Here is a 20,752-nt window from a genome sequence, read left to right on the forward strand (position 1 = left end):
AGCAGAGCTGCAGCCAATGTGTGGACATGCTCCACATAAAGACATCAAAGGCAGGGCTGCAGAATGCTGAGGGGCCTGGAGCAGCTCTGTGAAGAGCAAAAGCTGAGAGCCTGGAGAAGAGCAGCCCCAGAGCAGCAATGCTCAGCAAGAGCTAAAGGGTGGAGGGCAAGAGGCAGGGGTCCAGACGCTTGTCAGTAATGCCCAGGACAGCACAAGGATATTGGGCACAAACTGGAACCCAGGAGGTTCCACCTGAACAGGAGAAACTTTGGTGTGAGGCTGCTGGAGGCCTGGAGCAGGCTGCCAAAAAAGGTGGTGGTTACAAAGCATCTGAATGTGTTTGTGTGACCTTCTTTAGGTGACCCTGATGATCTCCAGAGGTCTCCTCCAACCCCCACCCTCATGGGACTCTGCACAAGGGATGGGTGAAGGCTCACAGCAGCCTGGTCCTGCCTGGAGTGCTCCTCAACTTTGCTTCAGAGGAGCTCCCAGCCCTAGGACACTGTAATTAGAGTGCTGTGGGGCTCCCCAGGCACACCCCGGGGTGGCACAGCAGGAAATGTGCCTTTTATAGCTGGGGAGGTGTGGGTGGTGCCATTGGCCTCACGTCTGGCTGTGACATCCCTGCTCCAGCCACACAACTGGAAAATTCCACTGCCTTGGTGCTTCACCAAACTCCTCAAAACACCCCCAGAACAGGTTTGGGGTGACATAAATTGGTTTGGAAGGGACCTTCAAGCTCAGCCAGTTCCAACCCCCTGCCACGGGCAGGGACAGCTCCCACCACCTCAGGCTGCTCAGGGCCTCATCCAGCTTGACCTCCAGGGAGGGGGCAGCCACCTCTCTGGGCAGCCTGTGCCAGTGTCTCCCCACCCTCACTGTCAAGAATTTCTTCCTCATCTCCAGTCTCAAACTCCCCTCTTCCAGCTCAAAAATGTTCCACTCATCCTGGCACTCCCAGCCCTTATCAAAAGTCCCTTCCCAGCTCTCCTGGAGCCCCTTCAGGTACTGAAATGCAGCGCTAAGGCCTCCCTGGAGCCTTCTCTTCTCCAGGCTGAACAGCCCCAACTGTGGCAGCTGCTTTTCTGGAGCCATGTTTCTAATTAAGGCCTGCCCCAAACCCCTTCCCCAGCGAGCTGTGCTGACACCACAGCCAGGTTATTTTGGTGCCCCAAAGCTCCCCACACTCACCCCACGTGAGAGGCTTTGTGCTTCGCTGTGGGTGACCTGTGGGAGCGTGGTGTGCCCCATGTGCTTGGGGACATCACTTTAATGGCACTTCCTATCTTTAGCTGGGGTTGACAGCTCTCAGCACTCACCTATCTCACCACAGCCTTTTGGCTCCCTTCCTTACCAGGCACAGGACACACTGTGGAGGGTTTATTATTAGCTTGGGGCCAGCCACCGGCTGAGGACAATGCTGCAGGCCAGGGCTTCACTCTGGTCACGTTTGGAGACAAGCAGGACGAGAGGCAACCTCCTGATGGATCTGAAAGGTCTCTTCCAACCCAACCCATTCTACCAGTTCTTATTTTCACCAGATATTAAAACAGGAGCCCCCCAGAAAAGGCTTTTAAGCTGAGCTTTACTGAGTTGATGTTACAAACAAGCCATGAGATGAAGCCTTCCCATCTGCAGAGGGCAGGAATCAGTTTGCCCAAAGCAACTCTACTTATTCCATTAAAAAAAAAAACCCAACAAAAAAAGGCATTTTCAGCTTCTCTTTAAGGCAGTGGAATAGAAAATAAGATAAAAAAACCCCAAAGCAGTCCTGTCCATCCCAGCTGTCAATAAGTTATCTTCATATTTGTCTCTTTTTTTCAATTATATACAAAAAAACCTCTCTTGCCAAAGGGCAGTGCAAGAAGAGGTGACACAAATAAAGCCTCCCTCTGACTTCCAAGTACTATTTACATCGTTCTGTACACAGCTCTCTCAGGTCTTCCAGGCCCTGGAAAGCAAAAAGGGAGAGATGAGTGCCCCAAGCATGAGGGCAGGTGGGCTCCAACCCTCAGCCCCTCACCTTTATCCCCCCCCAGCCCAAGAAGCAGGAACATTCTTACCTAGGAGCAGTTTAAGAGCTTGTTGTGGATATCTTCAAAGACTTGATTGTAAAGTTCATCCCTGGACTTGAGTCCATCTAAATAAACTGAGGGAAAGAGACAGAATCAGGCTGCAGGTTCTGAGCAGAATTTCTGCAGGTAGAGATTCAAGGACTCATCACATGGGTTGGAAGGGACCTTGAAGATCATCCAGTTCCAACCCCCTGCCACAGGCAGGGACACCTCCACTAGAGCAGGTTGCTCAGGGCCTCACCCAGCCCAGCTCTGATCACTTCCAGCCTTGGAGCCTCCACAACTTCTGAGCAACCTGTTCCAGTGCCTTAGCAACCCTCCTGGGGAAGAGTTTCTTCCTAATTTCTGATCTCAATCCAGCCTCTTCCAGTCTGAGGCCATCACCCCTCCATGACTTTGTAAAGTCCCTCTCCAGCCACCCCACAGCTTGCACAGAGCACAGGGAAGCCACCTCAGCTGTGAGCTGCACCCCTCTGGGTGTGAAGCAGGCCAGGAGTCCAAATGCATGGTGCCCATTGCATCATCACACTCAGAGCTGCCTGGCATTAAATCCCTGACTTCCCTAACACCCCCCCTGCCATCCCCAGGGAGGTGTTTTGGGGGACTTACCAACATCCACCCCACTGTCCTCCATTTCCTTCCTGTGCTTCAGGTACATCGGCCAGACGTGGCCATCGAAGAGCCCTGGTGGGTCAGGGACGGTGTAGTTCCTGGTACTGCAACAGAGGGGAGAGGAACCTCAGGACTATGGCACCACACAGCCTCTCCTGCACTGCTGCACTTCACCTGACAGCTGCTCCCCGACAGCTGGAGTTCAGAAACAGCCCAATTTCCCACCAGGATTTGTCTAGGGTTTGCAAGAAGTTCCTTTAAGCACCCAAGGTGACTGCAGAAGCTCCAGGGAGGGCAAAGCAAACAGGATCTGAGAGCTTACTGCTGCTCATGGAGGAATCATGCAGGTGCTGATCCCCATAACTGCCAGGGATAAAGGCTCAGAAAACACCACCTGAAAGACCTTCTCCACTTCTACTACCCATTTGCTGCTGTATTTCCAACTGGTGGCACCAATATATCCCAGTAACAGTGACATAAAAGCAGCCTGGAGAGCTCTGGTACTGGGGAGAGCCTTTCCTGGAAGGAAGGATGAGACTTCCACCAGAGAATCTCCTCACCTCCTCCTCCTCTTGCACTCATCATAGGGAACTGCCAGGTAGTAGCGGATGTCAAACAGCTCTATCAGTGGTCTAGGGGAGAGGAGAAAGAATTTAGTCCATTTTTACATCATTTCTACTATTTCTTTTCTGGCAGTGTTAATTCACCCCAAAAAAGCTACAGAAGTATCTTTTAGCCTCTTGTATCTGTCTCTATTGCAGACAACAAAAGCTAAGTGGTTTCTTGAAGACACAGCTCCTGCTCAGCAGGCAGCTCCAAACCATGGAGAATGCTGGCTGCTGGAGCTCACCATGGTGCTCTTCCCACCCAAATCCCTCTGGGTGAAATGCTCCTTCCAGACCAAAGGAAAGGTCCTGTTAAGGACTGGGCCCTTCAGAGGGATTTGTGACCTTCAGGAGAGACACCAAGCATGAGCTCCCCAGGACCAGGCCAGGAGCACCCAGCAGTGTGCCAGCTCCATCTCCAGTTGGCCAATCTTGGTCTGGCAGGTCCCAGGTGGCTGCTTGGAACTCTCCCTTCAGTTTGGGAAGCTGGAATGGTGCAGCTCAAACCATTCCAGCTCTGCCAAGTGGCCTCCTTCTCTTCCAAGAGTTTTGTAAACAAAATTGCACTTTGGAGCCCAAGGAAGAAAGAAAAAAAATCCCTTCTGCTTGTTTCTTTTCTAGCAGTTTCCTGAAGTTTATATATTTAACTGTTGGAACTTTTCTCTCTTCAGTGCCAGGCTGGGCTCCCAATCTTCCTGCCAAGAATTCCTTGCCCTTATGTATGGATGAAAAAGAAAAGGGTTGATCTTTGCTCCAGTGCCCAACTAACCACCAGGCTCAGTTTCCTCAGTGCTGGGGCAGCACGTGTGCCATGGGCTCACGTGGATCACACAAGGACAAACTACTCCTAAAGCCCAGCAGAGAGCCAGGCAGGGTGGATTAACAACTTGCTCTCATCAACAGCCTTTTGCAGGTCAAGGCTTGGGCACCATGGAGCTGGCCAGAAGGACTTCTGCACCTTTACTGCTGCCTCAGTATTTGCAAGACTTGGTCTAAGGTTTCCCTGTGCCCTAAACAAGAGCTTCCTACATTGCCCTAAGACAGTCCTGTGTGCACCTCACCTTTCCCAGCATTTACTGGCAAGGTTGAAGCCTAGAATGGCTGAAGTTGGAAGGGACCTTAGACATCATCTACTCCAACCTCCCTGCCATGAATTCTTACATGTAATAGCTCAGGACAGGGTGGATGTGTTAGTAAAGAGGAGATTTCAGCCCTGGCACTGGGGATCTGGTGTCACAGAACCCCAGCATGGTGAGGGTTGGAAAGGACCTAGAGGGACCACCCTGTGCAACCCCCCTGGTCAAGCAGGGCCACCCACAGCAGCTTGCCCAGGATCCCAGTGCCCAGGTGGGTTTGGAATCTCTGCAGAGAAGGCAGACTCCACACCCTCTCTGGGCAGCCTGCCCCAGCACCCTCACAGCAAAGAGGTTTCCCCTGGCAAAGCACAAATCCTTCCCCACACCTTACTTGTAATTATAGAGCAGGAAGCCTTCAATGACCAGCACATGGATATCCTTGGAGGCTGGCTCTTCAGGGCCAGGCGTGACGCTCACCCCGTGGCAGCGAGCAAACTTCACCGGGTTCTCCATCCAGGCACGCACAGTGCTCACCATTGCCTCCATATCCAAGGAATCCAACACTAGTCAGGAGAAAGGGGAAAGGATGGGAGGGTACAAACAGGGGTGGGGGGGGGAAGACAATCAAATGCCATGAAGCACACATCAAGCTTTAGAAGAAAAGCAAAACTAATAAAGCATAGAATCAACTTGAACATTAAAAGCAAAACAAAATTAGGTAAAATGTTACAGTTAAAGCTTGTTTAATTAGAAGAAAAAACAACAACAATAACAAAGAAAATAAACAAAGAAATACTTAGGAAAAAAATAAAGTAATATACATTACTGCATCCTATAGGGAACACTGCTCTTACCATCCCACTGCTTAAAGCCGTCTTCCCCGACTTCTATTTGATCTTGTGGCTGAAATATAGTGAGCAATAAAACATTGCTGCAAACTCAGCGTCTCCAGCTCCCTACCACCTGGCCTCTACTGCAACAGACAACAAAGTGTTCACCTCAGACAGTTCACAGACCCTCTGTGCACGACAACAGGCACACAACAGAACAGACTTCACCGTTACAGAACCCCTCTTCGGACCACAGCAAAGAATCCAGCCCCAGGGATTTGCACGTTTAGGACTTTCTTTTTGTGGCTATGCAAAGTGTTCACTTCAGTTACAGACCCCTCTTTGGGCACCAGGAAAGAATCCAAGCCCAAGGGTTTGATGTTGAGGTTTTTCTGTGGCTATGCAAAGCGTTCACTTCAGTTACAGACCCCTCATTGGACAATAGCAAAGAATCCAAGCCCAAGGGTTTGATGTTGAGGTTTTTCTGTGGCTATGCAAAGCGTTCAGTTACAGACCCCTCACTGGACAACAGCAAAGAATCCAACCCCCCAGAATTTGATGTTTAGGTTTTCTTGTGGCTATGCAAAGTGTTTATTTCAATTACAAACCCTTCTTTGGGCCACAGCAAAGAATCCAACCCCAGGAACTTGGATGTTTAGGGTTTTTTTGTGGTGATGCAAAGTGTTTATTTCATTACAGACCCCTCATTGGGCAACTGCAAAGACTCCAACCCCAAGGGTTTGATGTTTAGGATTTTTTGTGGCTATGCAAAGTGTTTATTTCAGTTACAGACCCCTCACTGGACAACAGCAAAGAATCCAACCCCAGGAATTTGATGTTTAGGCTTTTTTTGTGGCTATGCAAAGCGTTCGCTACTACAGAGCCTTCTTTGGGCCACAGCAAAGAATCCAACCCTTAGAATTTGGGCAAGTGAGGGTTTTTTGAGGCTCTGTCAAGCCACTCTGGATAAATAGCAAGGGTTTGATATGCTGTTGGTAGGCAAAAATATTAGAGGCTCCTGGTTAGGAGTCAACATAAAGAGCTTAGGAATATTTGCATTTCAAGTAGCAGCTAAAATGTGCAGCTTCAAGGAGAGGGATTTCAGGTCCTAAAGGCTCTAATGAGTCACCACAGCATGACTTGGGTCTCTTGTTATGGCTTTACTTGCAGCAGCATTTGCCAGCTGAACACACCAGAGAGAAGATATGGATGAAGTCAAACCATTCCTCCCCTAAGGGCTCAGGTCTGACCAATTTGTGCAGGAGGCTTCTGGCAAAGCTCTTCCCAATGAATGTCTCCCTCTGCTTCGAGCACCACTTGCAAGGGCAGGGCAAACCAACCCTGTGCTGCTGGAGCACCTCATGTGTTAGGGGACAAGATGCCACTACAAGTATGTCACCACATCTCTCGGACTTCCACCTACAGTGGGGTCCATGTCTGTTGGAATTCCTCTCATTGTTGCAGCCTGGGGGGTTTGCTGAAGGTGGCTCTGATGTGAACCTTTCCCCTGCTGCACTCCCAGGCTGGGGGCAGGAGAACACAAACCCTCTGTGCTCACCTTTGAGCTGGGTTTCTGATGTGGAGCTGTCAAAGCTCTCCAATACAACTGTTTGTATTGAAATCAAGCTAGGGGTGCTTTAAACCCTCAAGTAGGTTTGGAGGAGCCACATTGTCAGGTACACAAAACAAAGAGGAAAACCCAGCAAGGAGAAAACAACTGGTGCACAGTACAGTAAATAAACTTTAACTTTAGGCCAAACTGCTGACTTAAGTTAGGATCTGGAACTAAAGGAAGCTTTTGCTGCAAGCCCTTCTGTGCCAAGCTCCACTTCTGCAGAAGCTGGCAGACACTGGAGTGTGTCAAGGTCAGCAGCTCCTTATCTGTCCAAATTGATTTACAGAAATATATATATAAGGAAAAAAGAATGATCAGAAACTGTCCTGCTCTTAACTGGCAAAACTTACCTGGAAAGCTTGCACAAGAGTATAAGACTTACAGGGGGACCTACAACTGCTGTCACTGCATGCAGTTAATGTCCTCAAGAAAGGAGGAGCTTGGCTTACCTTGAAGAAGTCATCCTGGTGGACCACACAGCAGTTAGGCAGTGCCTTGATGATTCTGTTGGTCAAGGTGGTTTTACCACCATTGGTGACACTGCACAGGGAGGAGACAGAGATGTTAGAGCTATGTTTTAGAACTGTTTCAGCTTGAAGAGACCCTGAGGATCATCCAGTCCAGGTCTTAGCTCAGCACTGCCAGGTCACCTCTAAACCGTGGCCCTCAGCACCACATCTCCAGGGATTTGAAACCCCTCCAGAGACAGGGACTCCACCACTGCCCTGGGCACCCTGGCCCAGGGCCTGACAACCCTCAAGGGGAAGAAATCAAACCTCATGAGCAACCTAAACCTCCCCTGGGGCAGCTTGAGGCCATTTCCTCTTATCCTGTCACTTGTTCCTTGGGAGAAAAGCCCAACCCCCACCTGGCTCCAGCCTCCTTTCAGGGAGTTGGAGAGAGCAAAGAAGTTTCACTTCAGCCTCCCTTTCTCCAGGCTGCACCACCCCAGTTCCTTCAGCTGACCCTCACCAGACCCTTCCCCACCTTTTTGGCCTTCTCTGGACCTGCTCCAGCTCCTCAATGTCCTTCTTGGAGTCAGGGATGCAAAACTGAGCTCAGGATTTGAACTGTGGCCTTACCAGTGGCCAGTGCATGAGGACAATCCCTAGTCCTGCTGGCCTGGGACAATCCCTAGTCTTGCTGGCCTGGGACAATCCCTAGTCTTGCTGATCCAGCCCAGGCTGCCGGTAGCCTTCTTGGCCACGTGGGCACAGCCTGGCTCGCTTCCAGCTGCTGTCACCCAGCACCCCCCGGGTCCTTTCCTGCCGGGCACTTCCCAGCCCCAGTCCGGAGCCTTTCACGGGGCCGTTGCGACCCAATTGCGGTGCCGCGGTGCCAGCGCCGAGCCCCAGTCTCCTCCCCGGGACGCCGCGACCGAACCGAGCCGCGGCGGCTCCCCGCGCCCAGCCCGTTCGAATTCCCCGCCACTCCACGCGCTCACCGCCCATTGGCTGCGCCCGCCCGCCCCGCCCCCGCCTCGCCGGTCACTGGCTGCGGCCGGCCCGCGCGCGGGACCGCTCGCGCCGCTCCCAACGGCCGCGCTCGGCGCGCGCGCGGGAGGCCGCACCGTTATCTGCGGCACCGGGCGGGGGGGGGGGGGGCAGCGCTCGGTGTCCTGCCTTGGCTCCCCGGGGAACCCCCGGGCTGGAAGACGTTGCCCGGCGGCGAGCGGGCGGCCGCCAGCCTAGGTCTCCAGCGACTCCTCAGCGGCGTTCGCTGCCCTGGAACGGCCTCGCTCGCTGCCAGTTCGGCTGTGCAGCTTTGGAAGCCGCCCCCCTCCCCGCCCACCCCCCCCCAAAAAAAGTGCTCTTAAAAATACCTTGAATGAATTAAGAACGGAGGGAAGCGTGCTCCGAGTTATGACTCAGCCCGCTTTGTAACGGCAAAGCCCCTTGGCATACAAAGGGGCTCGGATAACCCTCTCCGAGGCAGGGCGAGCGCTCAAAACCTCTCCGTGCTCCTTGCCCAAGGTTTGATGCAGAAGCGAAGCCCTGAACCCCCTGGCACCATCTCCCACCATTCCACGCTGGAAGTCCACCTCTTTGCCCGAGTGTCAGCGCCACCAACCCCGCAGCATCAGCGGGGCTGTCCCCAGCCGCCTTGCCCCGGCCCAGCGCACAATAAACCATCAGCCTTTTATTCAAGGCAATGAAAGCTTTTTGTGCAGCTCCCCACCCCTCGCCCACCCCCGTCGGATCTGACGCAGGATTCTTGTCCTCTTTGCCTTTCAGAGCAGCGTTTAGAAGCCCTAAGTTACCGGCTGAAAAGAACTATTTTAAGGTTCGAGCCGCGCCGCTTCAGCTGACCTACAAAATTAATTTAGAATGATGCTGGGGGAGGACTAAAAAAAAGGGGGGGGGGGGGGGGGGGGGGGAATACTGTGCAGCCCAAGCGAAGAGTCAGCAAATCGCCGTCATTTTTATAAGCCTTTAAAAAAAAAAAAAAGCTATTTCCTAACCCAGATCCAGCATCTCCCAGCCTTAAATCATCTCACAGAATGAAACGAGAAGAAGAAGAAAAAAACAAAAAAGAGAGAAAAAGCAGAATATAGAGAAAACGCCACCAAAAACTCACCCTCCGATGCCTATGATGTATTTCATCTCTGCCAAGCTGCCTCCTTAGCGGGAATGTGGTGGTGGTGGTGGCGGGAGGGGGGCGGGGGGCGGAAAAAATAATTAAAGAGGCTAAAGGAACTTCCTGCAGCACAAAGCAGCTCCTTCCTCCTCTTCCCCCCACCGGAGCCTTCCTCCCTCGCTCCGTTTCATTGAAGGAAAAAGGCGGCTTTGGCCCCAATTTATAGGGTGCCTCCCGCCCTCCCCGCCCGCCTCTCCCCGCCCCGCTCGCCGCTGGCCGAGCCTGTGACCATCATGAGCCTTCGATGTCACCTTTCGGGGAGGCTTTACCAAGTCCCCCCCCGTCGGGCGCGGGGGTCATGCGCGCTGCCTTGCACCTGTCCCGGACCCCCCTGCCCTTGCCGGCTTGGCTATAAATAGCTTTTTTTGGCAAGCGATTCCTTTGCCTAACTTAGTAATGGGGTAGGTGGAAATGTCAGCATCCCTTTGGATAATCCCTTGGGGAGTTCTGGGGTGTGAGGAGGGAATTTGGTTTCGAGTTGGTTTGGGGTTTTTTTCCCCCTTGAAGTCTAAATCTTTTTGCCTTCCTCTTTGCTTTTCTCTATTCCTGTTTGATAAGGGCAAAAATAACAATATTAATAATATTATTATATTAATGGTATGAGCATTTAGCGTTAATATCATTAATAATATATTAAATATATGATAGATATTCTATGATATTAATAGCAATAATATAATGGCACAATTAGGATAAGGGTGATGGAATCATTATAATAATGGTAATAAAAAGGGTAACAGCAACAATAATAACGTTATAATAATTTATGATGTTATAATAACATAGAATAATTTATAATGTCCAATATATCAGAATATAACGGTATGTAAAATAATAACAACAGTACTACAAGCCATGCTAATAATAAAATGTAATAAAATTACTATTAGTGTGCAAGAGGGGATTGGATGTGGCACTGGGAGCCATGGTTTAGTAGTCAGGAGGTCTTGGGTGACAGGTTGGACTTGATGATCTTTGAGGTCTCTTCCAACCCTATTGATTCTATCATTCTGTTATTATTATTATTATTATTATTATCATTATTATTATTATTACTATTACTATTACTACTATTATTACTATTATCATTATTATTATTATTACTATTACTATTACTACTATTATTACTATTATTACTATTGCCTAAGATTTTATGAATTGATATTAGGAAGAAATCCTTTCCAGTCAGGCTGGTGTGAGACTCCAGCACAGGCTGCCCAGGGAGGCTGTGGCTGCCTCCTCCCTGGAGGTGTTCAAGGCCAGGCTGGATGAGACCTTGAGCAACCTGGGTTGGTGGGAGGTGTCCCTGCCCATGGCAGGGGGTTGGAACTGGCTGATCTCGAAGGTCCCTTCCAACCCATTCCCTGAGGCTGTGAATCCAAGGCTTTAGGAGCTATGTGGGCAGGGTGTTCCCTGAGCCATGCACTGCGTTAGGGGAGCCTCCAGAACATTTAATTCTGGCATCCTCTGGCTTAATCGCCTCTCACTTGTTAATATCCTCCCCTATTCATGGGCCACTTCTCCTCAAATTGCATAATTGTTTGACATCATCAGCTTTGATTCAGAAAAACTTGCTCATCAGCTGTACTTCACTGGATTTTTTTTCCCCCCCTCTGCTTCTATTTCAGGCCTGAAGAAGGAATTGGTGACCTAAAATCGTGTTTGTCTCACCCCAGCTACATCTGGCGATGGAATTAAGGATGAGGCTTTGCCCAAACAAGGCTGCTTTAGGCTCTCCAGCCCTAAGGGCTTTGATCCTGGCCAGCAAATGAGAACATTTTTTAACCATCAGAGGTGTGAGATCCTGCAAGTCTTGCAGTGAAGATATTAAAGGAAAGGAAAGAAATTAGAGGCTGGTAAATTCCTGAGTGAGCTTACAGCAGATGGTCTTCTCCTGCCTGTGATGCTGCTTTAATGCTGTGTGTTTAATAAACAGACCTCAGCCACTCTTGCCACTCTAATCATTATTTATGGTCAACATGAGGACACTGTTTGATTGCTCCTGCAGACATCCCTTGCAAATTGTCCTCTTCTTATCGTTCCCAAGGTAAAACATTGGCTCCAGAGAAATCTGGAGCTGGAATTCCTGCGTGTGAGCAAGCCAGGGCTCGGGGGGAGTCAGATCTCCAGCAGCTGCCCCTTGCTTTGAGCACACAGTTGCAGTGGGAGCCACCAGGCCAGGCTGCCAGCTGGGTTAAATTGCTGTTGTGCACCGAGGTGGGGCAGGGCTAATTTGCACCAACTGAAAACCTGACCTAAGATTAGCTCTTGGCTCAGATTTTCGTGCCCTTGGTTGCATTTCTCTCCTGACTGTGAGCTAAGAAGATGTCTTGGTGAAGAGAGCAAGCTGTGTGTCCCTGCAGGGTTTGTTTTACCACATCAGCCTCATGTGCCAGGCCAAAACTGGGAGGCTTGGGAATTGTGTTGAAGTTTAGAAGGGGCACTGGTGTCAGTCCCCTCTGCCCCAGTTCTCTGATCCAAGCATTTCTGGAACGTGCCACCCTCGAGGTGAGGGCAGATTGTGTTCTGCCCTGTGGGATTCACTGACGTGGATGTGAAACCCAGGCTGGAGCTTTGCACTGGAAAAGAGAGGATTTGGCCTAAGATGTGGCAAAAGAAACAATGTAGAATGGTTTGGGTTGGAAGGGACCTCCAAAGCTCATCCAGTTCAACCCAATGCAGTCAGCAGGGACGTCCTCCACCAGAGCCTTGATCAAGCCTGGCCATGAATAGTTCCAGGGATGGGGCCTCAGTCACCTGCCTGAGCAACCTGTTGCAGGGTTCCACCACCCTCCTGGTGCACAACTTGTTCCTCACATCCAATCTAAGTCTGCTCTGCTCTCATTTCAAACCATTGCCCCTGGTCCTGTCCCTGCAGGCCTTTGCCAACAGTCCCTCTGCAGCCTTCTTGTAGCCCCCTTCAGGTATGGAAGGCAGCACTAAGGTCTCCCTGGAGCCTTCTCCTTGGGCTTTTGTCTGGTTTGGGTTATCTAAGGGCTTTGTTTGTTGTGGTTTTGCTTGGTTTGGGTTTTTTTTATGTATGTGTGCTTGGGGGCTGGCTTTTGGGTTTGTTTGTTTGAATACCGTTTGGTTTGGGGTTTTTTGTTTGCTTGGGTTTATTTTTTGTTAGCTTGGGGCTTTTGTTCCTCTGCTTGAGTTTTTGTTTCTTTGCTTGGTTGTTGTTGGTTCTTTTCATCTGTCAGTTGCAAACCTCCTTCACACAACCCTCAGCTGCAAAGCTCCTTTCCAAGCCTGCTCTCCACAGCCCCTCGGCGCTCCTGAGCCTGTAGCTGACTTTTCCCATGTCTAAGCTCCTCGAGTTGATTTTTCACCACCCCTTATTCACACTCAGGCACCAAACACGCAGTGAAATCATCTTCACTCACATAGCTCAGATGCTCAGATGCCTGCGTGGTCTCAGTGCTGCTGTCCCCTCGGGTGCTGGCGTGTGGCTGCTGCTGCCTGTGCTGGCAGACCTCTGACATTTCAGCTCTGTGCTTCCATCAGAGCAACAAACAACCAAAAAAGCCCTGCTCCTACACAGACCTGTCCAGAGGAGTGGTGACAGTGACACTGAGCAGCTCCCCCAAAGCTTCCCCAACCTGTGAGGAGCTCTCTGTGCAAAGAGCAGCTGCTCATAAATGCTTTTTTTAGCCACATTTCTCAGTCAGTTATGTGTTGGACATCTGAAACTTCCTCTTTTTTTGGGCTTTGTTTGTCCTGCAGCCGCTTTATCTGCTTGGCTCTGCTACTACCAATCTCCTTTCAGGGTGTGCTTCAGTCCCAGAGGGAAAAGAAAACATTCCCTCTCTTGGCATTCTTTTCTAGTGTCCTGATGTTTCCCAAAAGCTGAAGAATTCGTTTTCTTCCCTACTGCTAAATTGGGCAGAAGCCAGTTTGATAGTCACAGAGCCATCACAGTATCACTTCCCCAGGGCAGCCTGGACTCTGGGTGTGCTCATTGACCTTTCTGCTGCAGAATGTGACTCACTTCTTCTGAAGCCTTCATTCAGGATTTCAATCCTTCCCCAATCACAAGACATTGTTTATGGGCTGAGCAAGGTTAGGCCAAGGTTCCTTCCTCTGGGGGCCTGCAGGAGGGACAGAAACACTGCCTGGTGGAAGAATGGCTGAAGGGATCAAGTCCATAGGTTGGACTTGGTGATCTCTGAGGTCTTTTCCAACCTCACTGGTTCTATGATTCTATGAATGAGAGTCGTTTTCACTTGGGAGTTTTGAAGTCAGGGCTTTGGTTTATGCTCTCCAGATTGCTGCCTTAGTTGGGTTGTTCAGAGAGGTTTTCTCCAAGGCTTGGGAGGATGCTGCTGATGTCCTGACAGTGCAGCAGCTCTCACACCCCTCTGGAGGAAGGCAGGTTTCATGTTAACCAAAACCAAGGGAGAGGACCCCCAGGACCTGTTGGGCAAGGTCCACAGGAGGCCATAAAGATGATCCAGGGGCTGGAGCACCTCCCCTGTGTCACCTTTCTCATGAAGACAGGCTGAAAGATTTGGGCAGCTCAGCTTGGAGAATAGAAGGCTCCAGGGAGACCTTAGAGCTGCCCTTCAGTGTCTGAAGGGGACCTACAGGAAGGCTGGGGAGGGACTGCTCAGAAGGGTCTGTGGGGATAGGACGAGGGGCAGTGGTTTGGAACTGGAGCAGGGGAGTAGTGCAGCAGTAGTGCACTATGCTCACTCTGCTTTTGCTACAGCCCAGGACACAGCTGCCTGCTGGGCTGCCAGCAACCACTGCTGGCTCCTGGTGAAGGTCTGTGTGTAGTTATAAATGAGCTGATCAATAGCAACGAATTAGAAGCCTTGAAGAAAGCAACAGAATCTCAGATTTTAACACTCTTGGTTTCTATTCTAGGAGAGAGAATGTCTCAGCTTGCTCCCCCTCAGCTGAATCTTTCTTGGCCAGTGCTGGTGGGATGAGAGGAGGGGATGAAAGCAAGACTAGGAGGTTAGTTTGGAAAATGAGGGAGGATGGAGAGGGAAGGAAGCAGGAAATGAGTGCTCAAGCCTCTCACAGCAAGGAGGCAAGGGAGAAGCTGAGCTCCAAGATGTGCTGCTGCTATGGGATGATTCATTCCGTGCTCCAAAACACTCTGACAGCTCTTCAGGTGTGTTTGACAGACTCTTCAAAACCAGTCTGAACATACAGACAACAAAGGGAAGCTTTTCTTTTCTTGCTGGTGGAAGCTCATCCCTGCCCCTGCTGCTTCCATTGGTGGGGCTAAGGCAGCTCCAGGGTTTGAGGTTTCCCTCTGCTCTGCTCCTTGCTGCCCTGGTGTCTGTGAAATTCCCAGCTGATCAGGAGGAGAAATTTCTGTGCTGTGAGGGTGCTGGAGCCCTGGAGCAGGCTGCCCAGAGAAGTTGTGGAGTCTCCTTCTGTGGAGAGCTTCCAACCTCACCTGGATGCATTCCTGTGTCACCTTCTTTAGGTGATCCTTCTTTGGCAGGGGGTTGGACTCAACAGTCTCCATTCCAGCCTCTATCATCCTATGATTCTGAACATGTTAGCAACATTTCCCACCCCCTACCCATCTTTTTGTTCCCTTCCAGGTACAAACCTTATTCTTGCAGCTCACATTTGGCCATTGCTAACTTTCAGCAGGAGGCTGAGCTTTCCCTTGTGGCTCTGATGGGACTAACAGAAAGTCCAACCAATCGAAGCTGGATTGGAACGGGAACGTTTTGGCTTTCCCTCCTGCTTCAAATCTCTTCTCCAAACTCAGCTCTTCAGCTGGGATCTCCTTGTTAATCTCCAGCTCGCTGTCACTCAGGGAAGCAGCCTGCTTTTGATCGCATTTGGCTGCTAAACAAAAGGTCAAGTACACAAAGAGCCTCAAACCTCCTGAGAGGTTAACCCAAGGTGACAGATTGAGTGATCAAAGTGCTGAACCCCCACCTCGTGTGCTAAAAAGAAGAGAAAGTGCTCTTGGTGTCTCTCTTGGTTTTTTTCTCTGCCATTATCACTTCATTTTCCTCCCGGAGGCTGTGATTCACCGAACTGGCAGTTGAGAGGAGCAGGAGTAGTGTGAAGCTGGGTATTTAGTTCCAGCTGTTACCGGGGGAGAGAGACCTCCCCAGAGTGATTCATCCCCCCTGAGACACGTGGAATCATCACTTCTCATGCAGGCAGAACCTGCAGCTCGGTTCGAACCCCGTGGCTCATTCCTGGGTTGATGCAATGAGCTGGGATCAGTCTCACTCCTGGGGCTGTTTGGAGAAGGTTCTTGTTCTAAGCTGGGAATCTTGGGTCCTCTCAGCTGTGATCAGCGGTGATGGAGACCACCTCGGAGCAGTCTATGCTGCGATGAGCTTCTCGTGGTTAATTACAGCACAGCCAGGGGCCTCAGCCAGCCTCAGCAGGATAACAGTCACCTAATGCAGGGGTGGGGGAAGAGGTTTTCACTCGGGGGGACAGTGACTGAAGAGGTTTCTGTGCAGAGAAAGAGTGGGAAACCGCTTCTCATTCTGACTGCAGAAGATTCAGAGCCTCAGACAGCCTGACCTGCAATGGTGCCAGGGATGGGGCAGCTCCCACCTCTCTGGGCAACCCAGGACAGGGTCTCACCACCCTGTGTCAAAAATCTCTCCAGTCTGAATCTCCCTCTTTTAGTCTCAATCCCTCCCACCTTGTCCTGTCCCAACAGGCCCTGCTCAAAACTCTGTCCTCAGCTTTCTTCTCTGCCGCTTTAAGCTCTGAGAGGCCACCAGGAGGTCTCCCAGAAGCCTTCTCCTCTCCAGGCTGACCAAGCCCAACTCTCTCAGCCTGGCCTGACAGCAGAGGGCTTCCAGCCCTGCCAGCATTGCTGTTGCCTCCCCTAGCCCAGCTCCAGCAGGTCCCTGTCTGTGCTGAGGACTCCAGAGCTGCCCCAGCACTGCAGGGGTAGAATCCCCTCCCTGCCCCTGCTGCCAGGGATCAACCCAGGAGAAGATTTCTTTACAGGATTCTGGGTTTTTTGGTTTCCCCCCTCAGTGCTTCTTTCTTTGCTAGAGCAGAGAGTTGTGCTGCAGAGCTCTGACAGAGCCCCTTCCAGGGGGCACTCAGCTCTTAAAGGCTGCGAAGTGAAAACGATGAACTCGCAGGCAGGCGATGGGAGAACACCCTGCTGCTCATGGAAAACTACAGCGAAGGGCAAGGCAAGGCTGTGTTTGCTTTTGAGGAAGGACATCTCCTGCCTGGGAACCTCTTTTGCTTTGCTAGGCTCACAGCTAATCCCAGTTCTCCTGGCCTGCTGCAGCCACAACAGGCTGAGCTTTTGAACTTTTATCTGCGGGGCTGGTCGCATTCTTTGTGCTCCGAGCTGGGCTTTGGCTCCCCTCAGCTCCACTTTGGGCAGCAGCGATTCAGGTCCCTGCTGCCAGCGGGGGCGAGGCCACTTGAAATGCTTTTAGCATCCATTCATTTGGAAGCTAAAAAGGTTTGCCTGCATCAGAGGTGCTGCCAAGAGCAACTCACTGTTAGCACTGCCTGGGTGCCACTCTCACACCCCTGGGGCCAGGGCTTGCTGGGGTGGTGCTGTCCTCACACATTTAATAGTTGTGGGATGGAGTTGATGTTTCTAATGTTGTTTATTTTCATATTCATTTGCAATTCCTTCCACAAACTTCTACATAGAAATGTAACAAAAAGTCAGAGAGGATAAGCAGGGAAAGAAATGTGGTTGGTATTAAGATAGAGTCATAAAATCCCAGAGTTGTTGTGGTTGGAAGAGACCTTCCAGCTCCTCCAGTCCAGCCCTTAGCCCAGCTCTGCCAGGGCACCACCAAACCATGGCCCCCAGCACCACATCTCCATGGCTTTGAAAGCCTTCCAGGGATGGAAACTCCACCACTGCCCTGAGCAGCCTGGGCCAGGCCTTGACAAACCTTTTGGGGTAGAAATTGTTCCTCATGGCCAACCTAAACCTCCCCTGGTACAACTTGAAGCCATTTCCTCTAGTCCCAGCTGTTGCTCCTTGGGAGAAGTGGCCAACTCCACTTGGCTCCAGCCTCCTGTCAGGGAGCTGTAGAGAGACAGAAGGTCTCCTCTGAACCTCCTTTTCTCCAGGCTAAACAACCCCTTCTGGGGGACCTCAGAGCTGTCTTCCAGTACCTGAAGGGATCCTACAGGAAGGATGCAGAGGAACTTTTGCTGAGACAGGACAAGGGGGAATGGTTTGAAGCTGAGGCAGAGCAGGGTTAGACTGGAGCTGAGGAAGAAGTTCTGCAGTCTGAGAGTGGTGAGACTCTGGCACAGGCTGCCCAGGGAGGCTGTGGCTGCCTCCTCCCTGGAGGTGCTCAAGGCCAGGCTGGATGAGGCCTTGAGCAGCTGAGTCTGGGTGAGAGGTCTCCCAGCCCATGGCAGAGAGGTTGGAGCAGACGATCTCTGAGCTCCCTTCCAACCTGAGCCATTCTATGAATGAATCCAACCTGAGGACTCTATGAGAAGCTGCTGACAAAAGGAGGGAGCTGCAGTTGCCTGCAAGGATTAGTCTCATTTTAATAGAATATCCACAGATTCTGATGGAATAATACAAAGCAAAAAAGAACACAGACTTCACAGCAACCTAAGGGCTTCTAGCATCAACCACCTATTACAAACACTTGAGAGAAACGACAGCTCACACAGCTGGACCTGGAGGGTTGGGCACCAAGGAGCCACCACAAAGGGGCAACCTCCCCATCCCCCCCCAGAAGTGAGCTGGATGATGTCCTGTGGTGGTGGTGGTGACTCTTTGAAGTTCACTTCACCAGCAGCATGCTGTGCAGGAAAAGATGGAAATACAAAAGTGAAACCCTGCTTTGGGTGTCTGTAGTGATTTAGCCTGGATGCTTCAGCTGCTCTCAGGCCACTCTCAGCTTATTGCCAGCAGCTCTTGCTTGATTTCACCCCCAGGGGAGGTGAAACAGAGGAAGTGCTGCTTATAAGTCCCTTTTCCATTGAGGTTTCCTCCTTATTGCCACCAGCATGCCACCAACCCTTGCTTGAGTTCATCCCCAGGTGATGTGAAACAGAGGAAGTGCTGCTTAGAAAACCTTTTCCCTTTAGGCTTCCTCCTGCATGTCTGTAAGCAAGGAATCTTTGGGAAAAAAGGAGAAAGAGATGGAAAAGCTGCCATGAGGTATGCTCTAAATATCCACTCACATCTAGACAGGGCTGTACAGGGGGAAGTGTGGTCATCAGCCAACAGCAGCAGCTCAGTTTGGTTTCCTGTTGTCTTCCTTGGGAATCAGAATGGGAGTGACCGAGCAGAGCCGAATCTGGGTGGCTCCTGGATGTGTCCAACCAGTTTGCACTGGAGAATTCTGAGAGCTGCTGCGTGGTGCAGCTCCAGAGGCTGGGTTGAATCCTCTCAAAGAGGTGGAAAAGTGTTTCCTGGTCTGTCACCTACTGCTTAGGAAGGGGATCTGATTTTTCAGCTTGTAGGGTGCTGCTGGGTGAGAGATTCAGCCACTGGTGGGAGAGATTCTGTGTTGAAAAGAGAGAACCACATCCAGCTGTCCAGCCAGGAGCAGGAAACCTGTGCATGATGGCCAGGGGGGGGTTGGAAGCTCTTCACAGAAGGAGGCTCCACAACCTCTCTGGGCAGCCTGCTCCAGGCCTCCAGCAGCCTCACACCAGAGTTTTTTCCTCCTGCTCAGCTGCAACCTCCTGGCTTCCAGTTTGTGCCTCTTGTGCTGTCCCTGGGCACCACTGAGCAGGGCCTGGCCCCAGCCTCCTGCTCCCCCCCCCCCAGCTCCTTTAGCTCTTGCTGAGCATTGCTCAGCTCCCCCCTGGGGCTGCTCTGCTCCAGGCTCTCAGCCTTTGCTCCTCAGAGATGCTCCAAGTCCCTCAGCACCTCTGTAGCCTCTGCTGGACTCTCTCAGGCAGCTCTCTGTCATCTTCAGCCCTGCTCAGTCCATCAGATTTCTGAAAGTGCTGCCCCAGTGTCTTTTCTTGGCCAAAACCCACAGCAGCCTCACAACCAAACCTCACCTTCCTCTGGCACATTACTGCTGAGGCTCCAGGAGCAAACTCCTCCTTCAGGGCCCCAAACCAGCCCCAGCTGAGGTTTCTTATCCTCCATGTGTCCCAGGGCAGCACTGTTTCAGTGTCCCACTCTTTTCCAGGATGCTGGGAACATTTTCCCTTGAAGTGTCCTTTGAAAACCTTCTTCAGCAGTCTGTCAATTTTTGTTCATGATACAACTGCAAAGGTCCCTTTCAGTGTCCAGCTCTGCTGCATTCTTCTGTGGGAAGGACAGCAGGGGGATTATTCCCTCCCCCCACTTTGCATCCAAATGAATCAAAACAGCCTCAAAAGAAGGAAGGGAGCTCCAGGTTGAAGTGCTATCCACAGGGGACGGTGACCTCACCTCCTCTGACCACCACAGGCAGACCTGTGTCTGTTCCTAGACTGAGAGCAAAGGCATTCAATCAGCAGAGTCCTCATTTCAGTGGCTTTGTCTGGTCCAGCCCAGCTGTGAGGGAGGACCCCCCAGAGCTGCAGCTTTGGGGGTGTTTGGAAACCTCTAACTGCTGCTTCTGCCCTACACAGATGGCTGCTGCCTGCTTGGGAAGCCTGGGACAGGATGGCTTTGGTTGGGGAGGGGTTATTGGCATCAATCCCAAGCTCTGAACCCCCTGAAGTGTTTTTTCCTCTCCACACCTCGCAGCTCAGAATTCCCTTGGCTGCTAATTGGCTCTTGAGGACGTTTCTAGAGAGCTTGGTGCTTGCTTGGTGCTCTTTGAGGTGCTGGTGAGACAGAGGGGGAAGGTTTTTCCCACCTTCAGCTCCTAGGGTCGCTGCTTTGGGTGCAGTGCTCTGCTTGTCATGCAAAGGTCTGTGTGGTAAACACACCTGTGATGGAAGTGTGTGAGAAGAAAGCTTTAGCAAATGGGAAGGAAGGTTAGAAAGCACTTTCTGTTCATGGGGAGACCCTGGAGCAGGCTGCCCAGGGAGGCTGTGGCTGCCTCCTGCCTGGAGCTGTTCAAGGCCAGGCTGGATGAGACCTTGAGCAACCTGGGCTGGTGGGAGGTGTCCCTGCTCATGGCAGGGGGTTGGAACTGGCTGATCTTGAAGGTCCTTTCCAACCCAGCCCATTCCATGAAGTTATGAATTCATTGCTCCTTTGTAGCAGTTGGGAAGAGAAAGATCTCTGCAGCAGCTTTCTCCACTGAAAGCTAAAGAGAGAAGAAGCTTCAGGGGTCCAAAAGAGACATCCCTGTCTTGAGGAGAACTTGGCCAGGATTGTTATCCTGCAGGGGATTATGGAGCAGAGTGAGGTGTTGGCACTTTCACCCAGCCATGGGTTAGGGTCACCAGGCTCGAA

General features: G+C 51.3%; 1 protein-coding gene across 1 annotated transcript; it reads right to left on the minus strand.

Moving 5' to 3' along the window:
* Positions 1-1,702: 1,702 nt before the first annotated feature.
* Positions 1,703-9,455, minus strand: NMRK2 (nicotinamide riboside kinase 2). Its single transcript, XM_054175335.1, has 8 exons — positions 9,391-9,455; positions 7,263-7,353; positions 5,223-5,271; positions 4,760-4,931; positions 3,248-3,319; positions 2,685-2,791; positions 2,064-2,149; positions 1,703-1,951 (listed from the first exon to the last, which is right to left on the minus strand). The coding sequence occupies exons 1-7, from the start codon at positions 9,414-9,416 to the stop codon at positions 2,064-2,066; spliced, it is 603 nt and encodes a 200-aa protein (XP_054031310.1). The 5' UTR covers positions 9,417-9,455; the 3' UTR covers positions 1,703-1,951.
* Positions 9,456-20,752: the final 11,297 nt, after the last annotated feature.

Source organism: Dryobates pubescens, chromosome 31 (genome assembly GCF_014839835.1).
Source record: "Dryobates pubescens isolate bDryPub1 chromosome 31, bDryPub1.pri, whole genome shotgun sequence".
Taxonomy (NCBI): Eukaryota; Metazoa; Chordata; class Aves; order Piciformes; family Picidae; genus Dryobates; species Dryobates pubescens.